Source organism: Mastigoproctus giganteus, chromosome 12 (genome assembly GCF_048544385.1).
Source record: "Mastigoproctus giganteus isolate SK-2022 chromosome 12, ASM4854438v1, whole genome shotgun sequence".
In the NCBI taxonomy this organism is placed as follows: Eukaryota; Metazoa; Arthropoda; class Arachnida; order Uropygi; family Thelyphonidae; genus Mastigoproctus; species Mastigoproctus giganteus.
This window is the reverse complement of record NC_143586.1, coordinates 140,900,791-140,917,994: the sequence shown is the minus strand read 5'-3', so window position 1 is coordinate 140,917,994 and position 17,204 is coordinate 140,900,791. Positions and strand designations below refer to the sequence as shown.

Below are 17,204 nucleotides of genomic sequence, written 5' to 3'. Positions count from 1 at the left end.
AATGTCTGTTAACTTTCAATTTTAGCTTTTCACAGATTGGAAATTCACATATTCTGATTTCAGGTGTTTTTCTGATAGAATAGTAGTCCAACAATGGAGAAAATGCTTCCAGGTGTTTCCTAAACATCCCAGGTGCTTCTAATATCCAAATTTGCTGAATTTGTGAAATATGAAACAAAGGAACATTTTCATAATTACATTTTTTTGTATCGACCTCTGACAGGCCTTTAACTTTTTATGAAATATGTTTTATTCTTAACATATTTTGTACTGCATTAGCTACAGTAGTCACAATACAAGTTTTGCAAAATTAATACATCAAGAAAATTGGATGGATATATATATTTTGTTTTAGTGCATTTACTCTTACTAAAATTACAGTCTGTCCTGTTTGCAAAACTTTCAGGATAGGACAAAACTTTCTTTTTTTGCTAAATTGCAGAGTTAATAAAGCAATGAGCAATTACCATTCTATTTTTGACCACTTCTTTTACTTTTATTGCTATATCCAAATGATTTTAAGTCATGCTCGTTTGCACCATTTGTACATAGACAAACACAATTTTTCCAAAATACTTATTTACTGTTTTAAATGCATCATAAAATAAAATAAATTAACCTTTATTGTAACCAGGTGCAGGTGTATACAATATCCTATCGTGACTAGTGGCCAGGAGTAATTTCAGAATTGGTTTTTCAAGAAAGCAATTCAATGTACAATAATACCTTAAAAATCAATTAAATGTATGTAGTATAAAAGTATGGCTTGGCTTTACTTTACTTGGCTTTACTTTTAATTCCACACATCAGTTAAATTGTTCATCTATACTGCAACTCATTTTTATTCATCCAGGCTTCAATTCAATGGATAGTTCTAAAATCCTGTGTCCAACATATTAGCATTAGCATTAGTAGAGGCATATGATGCAAGAAAGCAAGCTTATTCAGCATCAGGCAAAAAAAAAAAAAAAACACACACACACCACTCCCATTTCACCCCTCCATTCGTTCGAAATACCTGTCCAGTTGAGCCTTAAATTTGTTTAGGCTATCAACTTCAACAACAAGTGATGAAAGTCGGTTCCACCAATCACCACCCGCTGGCCAAAGGCAAATTTCCGCACATCTATCCGACATCCGTCCTTCCTCAATTTGAATTTATGCCCTGTGAGGTGATTATTCTGAGCAAGATGAAGAATCCCATTGGCATTGAGCATGCTCAAACCATTCAAAGCTTTATACACCTCTATCAGATCACCTCGCCGGTGCCTAGTCTCCAGACTCTGTAATTTGCAAAACATAAGCCTTTCTTCGTAAGAGCAACCCTTTGTTCCATTCACTAATCTTGTTGCCCTTCTCTGTACCCGTTCCAGCAGCTCTACATCCTTCTTGAAATGAGGCCTCCAGACCTGTATACAGTACTCAAGATGTGGCCTAACCATTGCTTTATACAAGGGAATAATCACCTCCTTATCCCTGCTAGAAAAATTCCTGTATATCATTGACAAGACACCATGAGCTACTCTTGCAGCTCGTCTGCACTGCTCAGAGAACTTCATATCTGTCTGCACAATTACCCCCAGGTCCTTTTCATTCTCCACCACTGTCAGTGTAGTACTGCAGAGTTGATACGTTGCTCTGTGGTTACTGTTTCCCATATGTAGTACTTTACATTTGTCAATGTTAAACTTCATTTGCCACCTCTCAGCCCATCTGTTCAACCTTTCCAGATCCTGTTGCAGCAGCATAGTATCAGCAGTGTCCTTAACAACCCTGCCAACCTTTGTATCATCTGCAAACTTGGACATTAAACTTGATATACCATCATCAATATCATTCATAAACACCGAAAACAACAACGGACCCAGCACTGAACCCTGAGGAACTCCACTAATAACATTAGTCCACGTTGAGCAGTGTCCATTGATTACCACTCTCTGTCTTCTGCCACTCAACCATCCCCTTATCCATAGCAGCAATTTGCCTCCAATGCCACACCGCTCCAATTTGTGCAGCAGTCTTCCATGTGCAACAGTATCAAAAGCCTTTCTAAGATCCAAATATATAATATCAAAGTTATTCCCTGCATCCAGTTCTTTTGTGACTACATCATAGTATCCAATCAAATTGGTCAGGCAAGATCTGCCCTTAACAAAATCATGCTGCGTCTGAGCTATAACTGAATTCTTGTCTAGATGATCCTGCAGTGCTTCTTTAACCAGTGCCTCCATTAATTTACCTGGAACAGAAGTTAAACTAACAGGTCTATAATTACTTGTGTCAGCCTTTGATCCTCCTTTGTGAATTGGGGTTACATTTGCACATCTCCAGTATGGGTACCTCCCCTGAGTCCAAAGAAGCTCTCATAATTATGGCTAGGGGTTTGCTTACCTCCTTTGCTGCCTCCTTTAATATAACTGGATAGATCCCATCCACCCCAGGTGCCTTTTTTTATGTTTATCCTCAACAATCTCTCCTCCACTTTCCTCTCAGTTATTACAAAATCATCTAGCTCACTGCCAATGTTTACTTTACCTACGTCATTCTCCTTCCTGAATAACTCCTCATGCATGAATGTAGATGCAAAATACTCGTTTAGATTGTTAGCCACCTGAGCAGGATCCTCAACTGTTGAACCATCAATATCCAGTGAACAAATCTGATTCACCCCTTTCCTTCTTGAGTTTAAATAGGTAAAGAACTCTTTTCTGTTTTTCTTTGCATCCTTTGCCAAGGATTTTTCGTAGTCTGCTTTTGCCTGCCTAATCTCCTTTGTGACTTGGTTACAGACCAACTTATATCTATCATAGGCTTCCATGTCACCCATTAATTTGTATGTATTCCATGCATTTTTCTTCTCTGCCACATGTCTCATTAGTTCATCTGACAACCATTTAGGCCTAAACATTGAACAATATTTCTTAGTTGGTATGTAAAGCCTGGTAGCTTCCAAGATTAGTTCCTTGAATGCTTCCCATTTTGAGTTTGCTGTTGGTAACATCATCAGTTGGTCCCACTGTATAGAATTTAAATACTGTCTCAGACCATCATAGTCGCCTTTACGAAAACAAAAACCCTTCCCTTTACCTCTGATGGTAGTTACCTCCTTGAGTAAATCCCACTTCAACACACTGTGATCACTGCCACCTAGTGGTTCATTTATCTGCAGATTCTTAATGCATGAATAATCACTACTGATAATCAGATCAAGAGTATTGCTCCCTCTTGTTGCCACACGAACATGCTGATGTAGAAAACAATCATCCAATAAATCCACAAAAGCCTTGCTAGTGTGTGAGTGACCAACCCACAAATTCCAGTCAATATCTGGGAAATTAAAATCCCCCATTATAAGACTCTCTGATTTACTGGCCCACTCTATTTCCCTGTACAATATCTTATTATACTCATCAGAGTCATTAGGCCTATAGCACACTCGTACTCTGAATTTTGATTTCCCTATGCTTATGTCACACCAAACTGACTCGACATGCCCTGTCCATCGATGTCGACTGGCTTCACTTCCTTCAATTTTATGTGTTTCTTAACTAACAGCATAACCCCTCCTCCCCTCCTGTCCTGTCCTGTCTATCCTTTCTATACACATTGTATTCCCCAAATTCCAGTTCCTCATTCCTTATATCTGTGTGACACCACGTCTCTGATATCCCAACAATATATGCCTTTGATGTTTTGAGCAATACCTCAAATTCATGAAATTTATTTACCAAACTCCTACATTGGTGTACACGCAAGTATACATGCACCTGTTTCTATTCCTAGCTACCCTAACACAACCCATGTGTTTACTTGTACCGCAACGACTCCCAGCAGTCTCTGAAATATCCTGCAATCTTGTTTTTCAGGCTTCTGCTCATTTCAATAGAAGCAGTGCAAGAATCACTTCCACCTCTGCCAGTGGCTACTGTTAATTTATTAGTCCTTGTATCCCCCCCAACTAGCAGTTTTCCGACCCTCCTAACATTGCCTCGACAGCATCAGCAAAAATTCTTGCACCCTTTCTATTTAAGTGTATCCCATCCCTGTAGAAGCAATCTCTCCTGTTAACAAGTACAGTCGAGGCTGAAAAAAATTCTACCCCACAATCCCTCCAGGGCCGAATTGATCGACAAGGCTCTCATCATATACTCTCTCCTATCGTGTCTGGGCAGAATTGCAGACACTTTCAAATTCAACCCTAATTCACGGCTTTTTTTCAACAGTGACCTGTACTTGCTAAGTAGTTCCATACTGCATCTAGCATTAGCATTAGTAGAGGCATTTGATGCAAGAAAGCAAGCTTATGCAGCATCAGCCAAAAACAAAAAAAAAAAAAAAACCCCACTTCCACTTCACCCCTCTGTTCGTTCAAAATACCTGTCCAGCTGAGCCTTAAACTTATTTAGGCTATCAACCTCCACCACAAGGGATGGAAGTCTGTTCCACCAACCAACCAACCACCCGCTGGCTAAAGGCAAATTTCCGCACGTCTATCCTACATCTGTCTTTCCTCAATTTGAATTTATGCCCTCTCAGGTGATTTTTCTGAGCTAGAGGAAGCATCCCATCAGCATTGAGCATGCTTAAACCATTCAAGGCTTTATACACCTCTATCAGATCACCTCGCTGGTGCCTAGTCTCCAGACACTGTAATTTGCAAAACTTAAGCCTTTCTTCGTAAGAGCACCCCTTTGTTCCATTCACTAATCTTGTTGCCCTTCTCTGTACTCGTTCCAGCAGCTCTACATCCTTCTTGAAATGAGGCCTCCAGACCTGTATACAGTACTCTAGGTGTGGCCTGACCATCGCCTTATACAATGGAATAATCACCTCCTTATCCCTGCTGGAAAAATTCCTCTATATCATTGACAATACTCCATGAGCTACTCTTGCAGCCCATCTGCACTGCTCAGAGAACTTCATATCTGCCTGCACAACCACCCCCAAGTCCCTTTCATTCTCTACCACTGTCAGTGTAGTACCACAGAGTTGATACGTTGCTCTGGGGTTGCTGTTTCCCATGTGTAGTACTTTACATTTGTCAATGTTAAACTTCATTTGCCACCTCTCAGCCCATCTGCTCAACCTTTCCAGATCCTATTGCAGCAGCATAGTGTCAGTAGTGTCCTTGACAACCCTGCCAACCTTTGTATCGTCTGCAAACTTGGACATTAAGCCCGATATACCATCATCAATATCATTTATAAATACAGAAAACAATAATGGACCCAACACTGAGCCCTGAGGGACTCCACTAATAACATCAGTCCACGATGAGCAGTGTCCATTGATTACCACTCTCTGTCTTCTCCCCCTCAACCACCCCTTTATCCATAGCAGCAATTTGCCTCCAATGTCACACTGCTCCAATTTGTGTAGCAGTCTTCCATGTGCAACAGTATCAAAAGCCTTTCTAAGATCCAAGTATATAATATCAAAGTTATTCCCTGCATCCAGTTCTTTTGTGACTGCATCATAGTATCCAATCAAGTTGGTCAGGCAAGATCTGCCCTTAACAAAATCATGCTGCGTCTGAGCTATAACTGAATTCTTGTCTAGATGATCCTGCAGTGCTTCTTTAACCAGTGCCTCCATTAATTTACCTGGAACAGAAGTTAAACTAACAGGTCTATAATTACTTGTGTCAGCCTTTGATCCTCCTTTGTGAATTGGGGTTACATTTGCACATCTCCAGTATGGGTACCTCCCCTGAGTCCAAAGAAGCTCTCATAATTATGGCTAGGGGTTTGCTTACTTCCTTTGCTGCCTCCTTTAATATAACTGGATAGATCCTATCCACCCCGGGTACCTTTCTTGTGTTTATCTTCAACAGTTTCTCCTCCACTCTACTCCCAGTTATTTTAAGATTCTGTAGCTTACTGCTAGAGTTGAATACACCTCTGGCATTCCCCTCGCTGAATAACTCCTCATGTGTGAATGTCGATGCAAAATATTCATTTAGTTTGTTAGCTACCTGAGCAGGATCATCAACACTTGACCCATCAATATCAAGTGGACCAATCTGATTCATCCCCTTCCTTCTAGAGTTTACATAAGTAAAGAACTCTTTGCTGTTTTTCTTTGCATCCCTTGCCAAGGATTTCTCGTAATCTGCCTTTGCCTGCCTAACCTCCTTTGTAACTTGGTTGCATATCAACTTGTATCTCCGCCGTAGTAATTCCGCCGGTCTCCTACTCTTAATATCATTAGTGCCAACGTGTACAACTATATCACCTTTTGTGCCCTTAAAAGATGATAACCGCTCTACAACGTCATCAACCTTTGCCCCTGGCAGACATACCCTGGTCCTATTCCACCTATCCTTTTTACAAAGCATGTTCCCCGTTTCCCTGACAATAGAGTCACCAACTACTACTAGGCAGAATGTGGTATCACTCAACACAGAGGCAGCCCCCTAGGCAGAATGCACTGGTCCTGTGGGACCAGCGCATTCTGCCTAGGGGGCTGCCTCTGTGTTGCCTGATGACCAAGTGCAAGCTCTGGCGTTGATGTGGGCAGCTGAGAGCTTGATGGGCCCCTCAATTTTTCATGGAAGGAGCGAGAGTTGATTTTTTCCCCAGCTGTTGGATCCAAAACCATACACACCTACTAAATAAGCTTCGTTATTCTTGCCTAAAAGAATTTTTTTTTTCCCATAAAGGTATTAAGCAAGCTCTAGCCTCAGGAGCTTAACAGAGGTGTTAAATCCATTAAAGCAGCCTGTTTAATCTACATACCAAACAGGCTAATCTTTTATACAAAGATGCATTTACATTTTCTTTTTCTGGTTGATGCATCAGCTTTCTTGATTATTTGAAATCTAAGATTTCAATTAGTATTACAAGTACTACATGTCTTTATGGTAAAGTGATACATTGCATATACACTGCTTGACAAAATTAACAGTACAAAATGTTTTTTATTAATATTTTATCGTGAACAGTCTCACTAGAATAAATATTCAATATAATATGCATCCTGGCATGCAAATTCTGAGTATCCAATAGAAATCGATCTACCACCTTACAGAGTTGCACATTATACAAATTATTCATGCCTATAAAAACACAGGTTGCAACCACATTCCTGTTTTTTTAACTTGCTCAGTAGGATAGCCATATCTCCAGTACTTTGGATGGCAAGTCATCATCATTTAGATCAGTGGTTCCCAAACTACTGAGATCTATGGATCCCTTCAAAAATGAAAAAAAAGTTCATGGACCGCTTCAAAAATGAAAAAAAGAGTTTGCAGACCCCCTGTGTGTGTGTGTGTGTGTGTGTGTGTGTCGAATAATTTGACCAGTTCCAGAGGGTCATTTTGAAGACCTCCTGGAACTGTTCTACTGATCCCCATGGGTCCACGGACTCCAATTGGGAACCACTGGTTTAGATGATTCTTTGAGATGGCAGACCATTGGATGACTTGAAGCTGAGCAGTCACAAGTGGGGATGGTATGTTAGCTTAACATGTTAAACAGTATAGTCTCAGTACTATGGAAGCAGTTTCAGGAGACAGGAACCATTACAAGATTTTGAAAGTTCACCTGAGGGCTATGTTAACCAGAACAGACCAATTTCTGACTCTAACAGCAAGACAGTACCTTACAATGTCCACTCATCAACTGTCTCTTGAGGATGCCATGGCCAGAGGTGAAAACATTTCCAACTAGACTGTGTTAAGAAGGCTCATTCAAGTGGACACTATGCAAGGAAGCCAGTGGTTTGTATCTCATGAACCCCAAACCACCACAGAGCTCATCGAAACTGGTGCCATGAACATGTGACTTGGAGCCCGACAAATGGAGTACAGTTCTGTTCTCTGATGAGTCCCATTTTAGATTCTAGATTATTTCAACTAGAAACAATGAGGTATGCGGTAGCATCCCTCCAATATAAGAGAAAAGGACACTTATGGAGGAGGTGTTCTCATGTGGGGCAGAATAATGATCAATGGCCACAGAATCTTATAGACACCTTCATATTGAGCATGGTTCACCACTATCAGGCTGTTTAGCCATTGGAGGGGATCATACACAGTACTGATGTCATGTGACCATATTTTCGAGCATCTTGTATCGACTTCTGTAATGTAACCTTTTTTGGCAATTCTTATACAACCCCTATAAATGTCCCTTATATCCGTCTGAAGTTTCTCTGTCTTCTTATTGCATTGTTATTCTATGGTACACCAACATACGAAATTTTGTCCCACTTCACTGCTAGCTGCAAACAAGTTACACCACATTTTCTACCTGTTCTGTTAATTTTGTCAAGATTTACAACATCAATGAATTGGTATTGCACCATACCATGCAACAGTAAAGGTAGAGCAAGTAACTGGCAGAGGTGGTAGGTAGACACATATGCAACAATTAAAGGGAAAACTGAGCGCCCACTCAGAAAAATTAAAGGTCCCTTGGGGAGAATGGATGTTATTATTTTTAAAGATCACTGCTGGATTAAAAATCATATAACTTCAAGAAACATTTTCTTCTGATTTTTCAGAAGAAAAACCAAATTAATAACCTTCACCAGTGGCTGCCATAGTGAGAAGAAATCCCAAAAATTTCTCAAACCAGTAGTGAACATGTTAACTGGAACTTAACTGTATTTTATATTTCAGCACAAATATATGAAATTTTTTATTTTCTATGATATTTATAAAAATATGCACCTCCTTCATTAAAACGTTAGACCAGTGGGTTCTTCTATGTGTATGTGATATCAGTTTGCCAAAATTTGGTCTCACCCCTACAGAGCCACCTGGCTAGAAGAATGTGCAGAAAAATATAAAAACATTTTCTATAACTTGGGAGTGACTCATACAAGCTTACAGGATATGTGGAGTGTCTTATGCTTTTTGGCTGAAGCTTACACAGCATCAGCCAAAAAAAAAAAAAAAAAAAAAAAAAAAACACTTTATCTGTCCACCCTCAACAATAGAATCAAGGCAGCATCATGAGTAGATAAATACATAAAAATGTATGATTAGCACAGAAACATATACAAGTAACACAGGGAAAGTAAATATGCATTAAAGGATGGATAGAGCATAAACATGCACAGTTAGCAAAAAATAATAAAAAAACAAAAATCACTGTAATCTATTCAAAGATCAAAAATATTTACAGATAACAAATGGTCTACATTCAATGATCATGTTAACTCCCCATCAGAACTGTATTTTCTGGTCTTTTCCTTTCAGGCTGATTTCCTCCTTGACACAGAAAGTTCTTCATGAAAGAGTAGAAGATACCTCATTGTCTGGCAACATCTATCAGAACTGGGTCATTACATATGTTTCTCTTAGGCTCTGTGTTCTGACCATGATTTATAATTGCAGAAATTGACCATGATTTCAAATTGCAGAATTTTACTGGATGAATACCCACCACATCAAAGAACTGTATTATATCGGAACGTGTTCTGCAGACCAGCCAGAATGTTGTGAACATAGCAGAGTGACAGAAACAGGTTGATTTTGTCTAGCTATTCTCCAAGTACACACGAGCAAATTAACAGTGGAAAATTATGCACGAAAGTAATCTTATACAGGCTAGCCTCGATTAACGTGATTAATTCATCCCAGAAGCACATTGTGCAAAACAGAAACATGTTAATCGAAATTAATAATCAATAGGAAAAATTATAATTGGTCCGTGAACTTCAGGAATGTCCATGAAGAATTTTAAAAATACCTTTTAAATAACTTTTTAACTGTATACCATGTAAAAGATAATGAAAATAATTATAGAATTAAATGTTTATTGCATAAAGTACACAATAAAGAAACTATTTGTTTTGGAAATATTTGAACAGAGTCAGCTTTCGTTTTTTCATCAATCAACTTCTGATAGCTGACAAGCTTCTCTAGACCCTGGCAAATAAATATTGCAGAGAACCTCAAACCTTGTTTGAGGTTCTCTACAATACAAAGGATTTCATCTAGTTCTTTTACAGTTATCTCCTTTGCGGTAACATTTTCATCAGGCTCATTTAAAAATTAAAATTTCTTTTTGCATTTAAAAATTTGAATTTTTAAATGCAAGTCTGCAAGTGACTTTATTAGCGGGAGACAAACAAGAAACACATCTACTTCCGATGGTTGATGGAACACACTGAGGCAGGAAGTGGGCAAACACTTGTTTATTGCCCATCCAACATGCGGTAAGCTAAGCTCACTGCCATCTAGTCATTCTTTTATCTGCAGATTCTTATGGTATGAAAGTCACTGCTAATAATTATATCTAAAGTACTGCTTTTCCTTGTTGTCTCTCTAACATGTTAGTGTACAAAGCAGTCATCCAATAAATCCAGAAAGGCTGTTACTGTTTGTGCAAGTATGTGGATGGTCCTTGATGTGATTTGCTGCTTCCCAGGAGGGGGGGGTGAATACCTAAGTTTGCATATGGTACTGCCATAGAGAAGGTAAAGGGCTTGCCAACTACCCTGCTCATCCACTTCAAGAGCCAGCATTCAAGATCTCTAAACTTGCTTTGATATGTAGATAGAGCAGATGACCAAATCAGTGACTCGTGCAACCAAAGTGGTACAAAGCACTTCTGTATATAAGACATCATCAGCTTTGGACTTATCATTCCCACCAGCTTTAACTTGCCACTGGACATATGGAAAAAGTTGCAAAGACCAGCAAAAATTTTTCTGCAGACTGGAAATTGGGAAACTGGTTTAGAGGTGACGCTGTGGATTTATGCGAATTTGTAAACCGTGGAGAAAAATTAAGAGAGACTGCTAATAAAAGAATATTTTTTTCTGTAGATGAAACCTAAAGTTTGATCAGTAAATTCCAGCATACATAGCAGCCTGCTTGGGACTTATAGTATCCAGATTTAAGTGTAATCAAGGAATTCTGGATCACCTGGAAATATAAATCAGAGACCAATATACAATTAGCTCTGACAAATAATTAAAATATAAAGAGTACACTTTAATATAAATGGATTAATATCACTGGGGAGTGATCCCTGAGCATTTCAGAATCAGTATTAAGGACTGCTGCTGTCATCAGTGATAAAGGAGAACCAAGACAGTATTAATGAATTCTTTTATATTTTAGTATGGCAAAATAGTTTAAAAATGACATTATGCTTTGTATGTAAATTTATAAAAGTGAGAAGAACAAGTTGAACATATCATCATACTAATAAACTACAAAAGCAAATTAAAAAAAAAACACAACTCACATTTTTTCTGTATATGAAACCTAAAGTTCCAGCAGTAAATTCCAATAGTAAAATAATCACAACAAAGGTAAAATACTGGAAAAAAAAGGAAAGAATTAGATCGCACTGGTAAATTAATAAATAATGGTTCATGTATTTGTGCTAATACTGATTATCAGAAAAATTTCTGGGTTAAAAAAAAAAGAAAGGAAGAAAACATTTTATATTCTAAGATAGGTAAGAGAATTAATGGAAATAATATTTTATAGGAGAAATCAGTTACAGAAGGTAAAACTCTGCAATGACAACAAAAAAAGAAAACCATCTAAATACAATTATTAAGAGTACTGGTAGTGGCTGTGTGATGCAAGAAAGCAAGCTTATATAGCAAAAGCCATTAAAAAAAAAAAAAAAAAAATTCAGTTTCATGATTCGCATATATCACGATGCAAGACTTGTAGCAGTAATACTAGTAGAGGCATGTGATGCAAGAAAGCAAGCTTATGTAGCATGAGCAAAAAAAAAACCATTTCACACATCCATCCTCTCTAAACATTTGTCCAGTTCTTGAATTTATTTAAGTTTTCAACTTCCCCAACAGATGGAAGTTTGTTCCAGTAATCAACTACGTGCTGGCTAAAGAATTTCTGCACATCTATTCAACAACTGTCTTTCCGCAATTTGAATTTATACCCCCAGGTTTGTAATCTGAGCAAGGGGCTGAATCCCATCAGAATTGAGCCTGCTCAACCAATTCAAGGTCATATACACCTCAATCAGATCACCTCGCGGGTGCCTAGTCTCCAAATGCTGCAATTTGCAGAACTTAAGCCTTTCTTGGTTTGATCACCCTTTCATTCCCCTTACCAATCTTGCTGCCTTCTTTGTACTCATTCTAGCAACTCTATATCCAAATCCTCATTTTCCTAAAATGAGGTCTTCAGACATGTGCGCAGTACTCAAGGCATGTCCTGACCATTGCCTTATACAAATGGATAACCACTTCCTTTTCCCTACTAGAAAAATTCCCAAATATCATTGACAATACCCCATGACCTGCTTTGGCAGCCTGTCTGCACTGCTCAGAAAATTTCATATCTGACTGTACAATTACGCCCAGGTCTTTTTCATTTTCTACCACCCTAAGTCTAGTACCACATGCTGGCACGTTTCTCTGGGGTTACTTCTACCTATATGCAGTACTTTGCATTTGTCAATGTAAAACTTCAGTTGCCACTTTTCAGCCCATCTACCCCACTTTTCTAGATCCTGTTGCAGCAGCACACTAACATTACTGTCATTAAAAACCCTGCCAACCTTTGTATCACATGCAAACTTTGACATTAAGCCTGATATACCTTCATCAATATCATTGATAAATATATAAAACAACAGTGGGCTCAACACCGAACCCTGAGGGACTCCACTAATAACATTAGTCCATGAAGATCAATGTCCATTAATTACCACTCTCAGTCTTCGCCCACTCAACCAACCTTTTATCCATTATAGCAACTTACCCTTAATACCTTACTGCTCCGATTTTACAGTAGGCTTCCATGTGAAACATTGTTAAAAGCTTTCCTGAAATCCAAATATATGATATCAAAATTATTTTTTGCATCCAGTTCCTTTGTAACCACATAGTATCCAATCAAATTGTCAAACAAGACTTTCCCTTAACAAACCCAAGCTGTGTCTGAATTACACTGAAAGGATAGAATTCATGGGATACCTGGTTCCTTTGCAATGCGATGCTGTCACCCCTCTTGCTAGTGGATGAAACCGCTTGGCAGGTATATAGGTACACTGCATTCACGTAGACAGAATTCGATGTCAGTATAGATAAATGACATGAGTTAACCGACTTTGAAAAAGGGATAACAGTGGGTGCCTGACACATGGGTCACTCAATTGCAGAGGTGGTAGTACAGAAATTGCACTATCCCCATTCGACAGTATCAAGAGTGTATCGGGGATACGCCGCTTCTGGAATAACATCTCACTATGGACAGCACTATGGGGGGAAGAAAGCTGGTGAATGAATGTGGCTGTCGATGTCTGTCTCATCGATAGTGGCACAAATCACCATTGATTTCAACAAGGGAGATGCTAGAAACATCTCCACCAAGACCATCAGGTGATCATTAGCTGCAACAGGTTATGGGAGCCACTGACCCACCAAAGTTTCATTGCTAACACCATAACACTGAACTCTGCACCTCAACTGGGCAAAAGGACATTGGCACTGGATCTTGGATGATTGGACAGGTCTCCTGGTCCGATGAGTCCTGTTTCCACATGTTTCAAGCAGATGGGAGGGTGCGTATCCGGTGGAAACCACACAAAGCTATGCACCCATCATGTCAACAAGGAACTGTTCAGGCAGGTGGACAGTCGGTAACGGGGCATGTTTAAATGGCACACGTTGGGACCTCTGGTACATCTAGACACATCTCTGAATGGTCACTGTACATGTCCATCCTTAGAGACCATATGCAACCCTTCATGGTCATCATGCACCCACGGAGCACAATTCTTCCAGCAGAACAATGTGCCTCCCCACAGAGCTGTGGTGACTAAAACATGGTTTAAAGAGCATTCTGCAAATTTTATCACCATGGAATGGCCTCCCCATTCACTGGACATGAACCCTGTGCAGCATCTTTGGGATGCTGTGGAAAGATCTGTTGAAACTTTGGATCCTCCACCCAAGGATGCAACGGAATTATGGACAGCGTTGCAGTAAGCATGGATGAAAATACCTGTGGAACATTTTCGGGGACTAGTGGGCTCAATGCCTCATTATGTGACTGCCCTTATTTGGGCAAAAGGTGGGCCTACCTGTTACTAGATAGGTATTCCATGATTTCTGTCCACTCAGTGTACTACTGCTGTTTTGTCTAGATGATCCTGCAATGCATCTTTAACCAGTGACTCCATTATTTTCCCTGGAACAGAAGTTAAAATAACTGGTCTGTAATTACTTGTGTCACCCTTAGATCCCCCCCTTGTGAATTGGGGATATATTTGCACTTCTCCAGTCCATAGTGATTTCCCAATTCCAAGGATGCTCTCATAATTATGGCTATGGGTTTGCTTACTTCCTTTGCTGCCTCCTTTAATATAACTGGATAGATCTCATCCACCCCAGGTGCCTTTCTTATATTTAACTTCAACAATTTCTTCTCCACTTTGCTCTCGGTTGTTACAAAATCATTAAGCACCCTGTTACAGTTTGATAAACCTCTGGCATTTTCCTCCATTAATAATTCCTCATGTGTAAATGTTGATGCAAAATATTCATTCAGATTGTTAGCTATCCGAGCAGGGATCATTAACAGTTGAATCATCAATATCAAGTGGACCAATTTAATTCATCTCCTTCCTTCTAGAGTTTATATAACTAAAGAAGTCCTTGCTATTTTTCTTAGCATCCTTTGCCAAAGATTTTTCGTAATCTGCCTTCGCTTGCCTAACTACCTTTGTGACTTGATTACAGACTAGCTTATATCTATCATAAGCTTCTGTGTCACCTGATAATTTATATGCATCCCATGCATTTTTTTCTCTGCCATGTCTCATGAGTCTCATTTGACATCCATTTAGGAACATGGTGAACATGGTACTGCTTATGAAGATAGATACATATAGCGAGAGAAAAGAGACTTAAATAAAAGAGTATATGACAAAACAGAAATAAATATTATACAGTTGTAATTAAACTAAATGGATAAGTTCAGAGAAGATAAAAACTATATAGTTTTATTAAGCATTTTATTTACTCTATAAAACTTAGTAATTTTACTTACTAAGATTTATAAAGTTTATTACTAAGGTATAAGTGATAATCTTAGTAATCTAAATTACTAAGATTATTACTTATAAAGATATAATCTTAGTAATTAATTAACAAGGAGAATTTCACTTCCATTAATCACAGGGAAAAAAAAAAAAAAAAACAATAAATTAAAGGGGAAAAAATCGCATGCACCTGAAATGTAATGCACTATATACATTAACTAACTTGGGTGTTATCTGAGATAAGAATAAAGATGCTACCAGCATTTAGTTTACTAAACCCATTCAAAGCCTTAAAAACTTCAATCAGACCTCATCATAGATACCTACTTTCTAGATGCTGGAATTTACAAACTGCACTTTTATAAGAATACCCTTTTATGTCCTCACTAAGCTTGCTCTTCTCTGCATCGTTCCTAAAATGAAGCCTCCAAATGTGCATGCAGTACTCAAGATGTGACATAACTATTGCATTATACATGGAATAATCATCCATTTTCCTTGATGGAAAAATTCCTTTATTTCACTGACAGAACCTCATGATCTATCCTAGAAAGATTGTCTTCACAATTCAGAAAACTTCATGTTAGAATCTACAAATTTGATCATTTACCACTAATATAAGTTTGGTACAACCAAAATGGCTACTTGGAAGGATGCAAATGGCAGAAGTATATATAATTATAACAGAGAGATTTTTTGATAATCGAGAATAAAGTGGAACAAAAATTGTTGAAGCTAAAAGAAAATGAAGCAACTGGAGCTGATGGATCTATCTAATTATATTCAGAGAAGCAGAAAATGAGTAATAAAATCTTTAATCACAATTATGAGCCTTGAGGCAAAAAAAGTCTCAGACAAAGAATGTCAAGAAAAACAGCAAAGATTCTTTACTTATATTATTGTATTATTGTAGAAGGAAGAGGTTGAATCACATTGCTCCACTTGATGTCAATGGTTTAATTGTTGATACTCCTACTCAGGTTGCTGACAAACTGAATAAATATTCTGCACGAGGAGTTCTTTAGGGAGGGGAATGCCAGAAAATATAATAGGAAGTTAAATGACTTTGTGATAACTGAGAGGAAAGTGAAATTGTTGAAAATTAACAAAAAAAAACGCTTGCAGTGGACAGGATCTATACAATTAGATTAAGGAAAGCAGCAAATGAGATAAGCAAACCCTTGACTATAATTATGAGAGCCTCTTTAGATGCAGGTGAGGTCCCAATGAACTGGAGATGTGCAAATGTATCATAATTCACAAAGGGGGATCAAAGGGTGACATGAGTAATTTCAGACATGTCAGTTGTCCTGTTCCAGGGAAAATAATGGCATCACTGGATAAAGAAGTAATGCAGGACCATCTAGACAGGAAAGTAATTATACTGCAGTCAAAGCATGGATATGTTAAGGGGAGATGCAAAAAATAAATTTGATATCATACACTTGGATTTCAGAAATGCTTTTGATACTATTGCACATAAAAGACTGCTGTACAAACAGGAACAGTATGGTATTAAGGGAAAGTTACTGCTTTGGATAAATGGATGATTGAGTGGGAGTAGACAGAGTGATTATTAATGGTCAACTTCTCTTCAGAGACTAATGTTATTAGTGGAGTTCCCCAGGGTTCAATGTTGGGCCCATTGTTGTTTTCTATATTTATTAATGGGCTCATATCTGGTGAGTATGGGCTTGGCACACCCAGTGTCCTAAGCTGGATATCATTATTCTTCTCTTTCTTGGTGATTCCCTTCTACTTCTGACTCTTGTTTTCTCTCTCTCTCTCTCTCTCTCTCTCTCTCTCTCTCTCTCTCTCTCTCTCTCTCTCTCTCTCTCTCTCTCTCTCTCTCTCTCTCTCTCTCTCAGGGTAACACAGACATTTTTTTTTTATTTTTTGGCTGGTGCAGCAAAAGCTTCAGGCTTGCTGGCACCATATGGTTAATAATATTAATAATATTAATAATAATATAATATTGATGAAGGTATATCAGGCTTAATGTCTAAGTTTTCAGATGATACTAAGGTTGGCAGAGTGGTTAATAACAATAATCAGGGTAAGCTACTGCAACAAGATCTAAATAAATTAGGCAGGTGGGCTGAGAAATGGCAGTTGAAGTATAACACTGACAAATGCAAGGTAATACATATGAATGGCAGTAATTGCAGATTAACATATCAACTATGTGATATTACACTTAGAGCAGTGGAAAATGAA

General features: G+C 38.4%; 1 protein-coding gene across 1 annotated transcript in view; it reads right to left on the bottom strand.

The window, feature by feature from the left end:
- Positions 1–17,204, bottom strand: part of LOC150077470 (tetraspanin-9-like) — a 69,507-nt gene that overhangs the window by 13,877 nt on the left and 38,426 nt on the right. Inside the window, exon 4 of the mRNA XM_090386287.1 lies at positions 11,205–11,279. Within this exon, the coding sequence (XP_090242413.1) occupies positions 11,205–11,279 (75 nt within the window). The remainder of the gene's footprint in view (positions 1–11,204; positions 11,280–17,204) is intronic.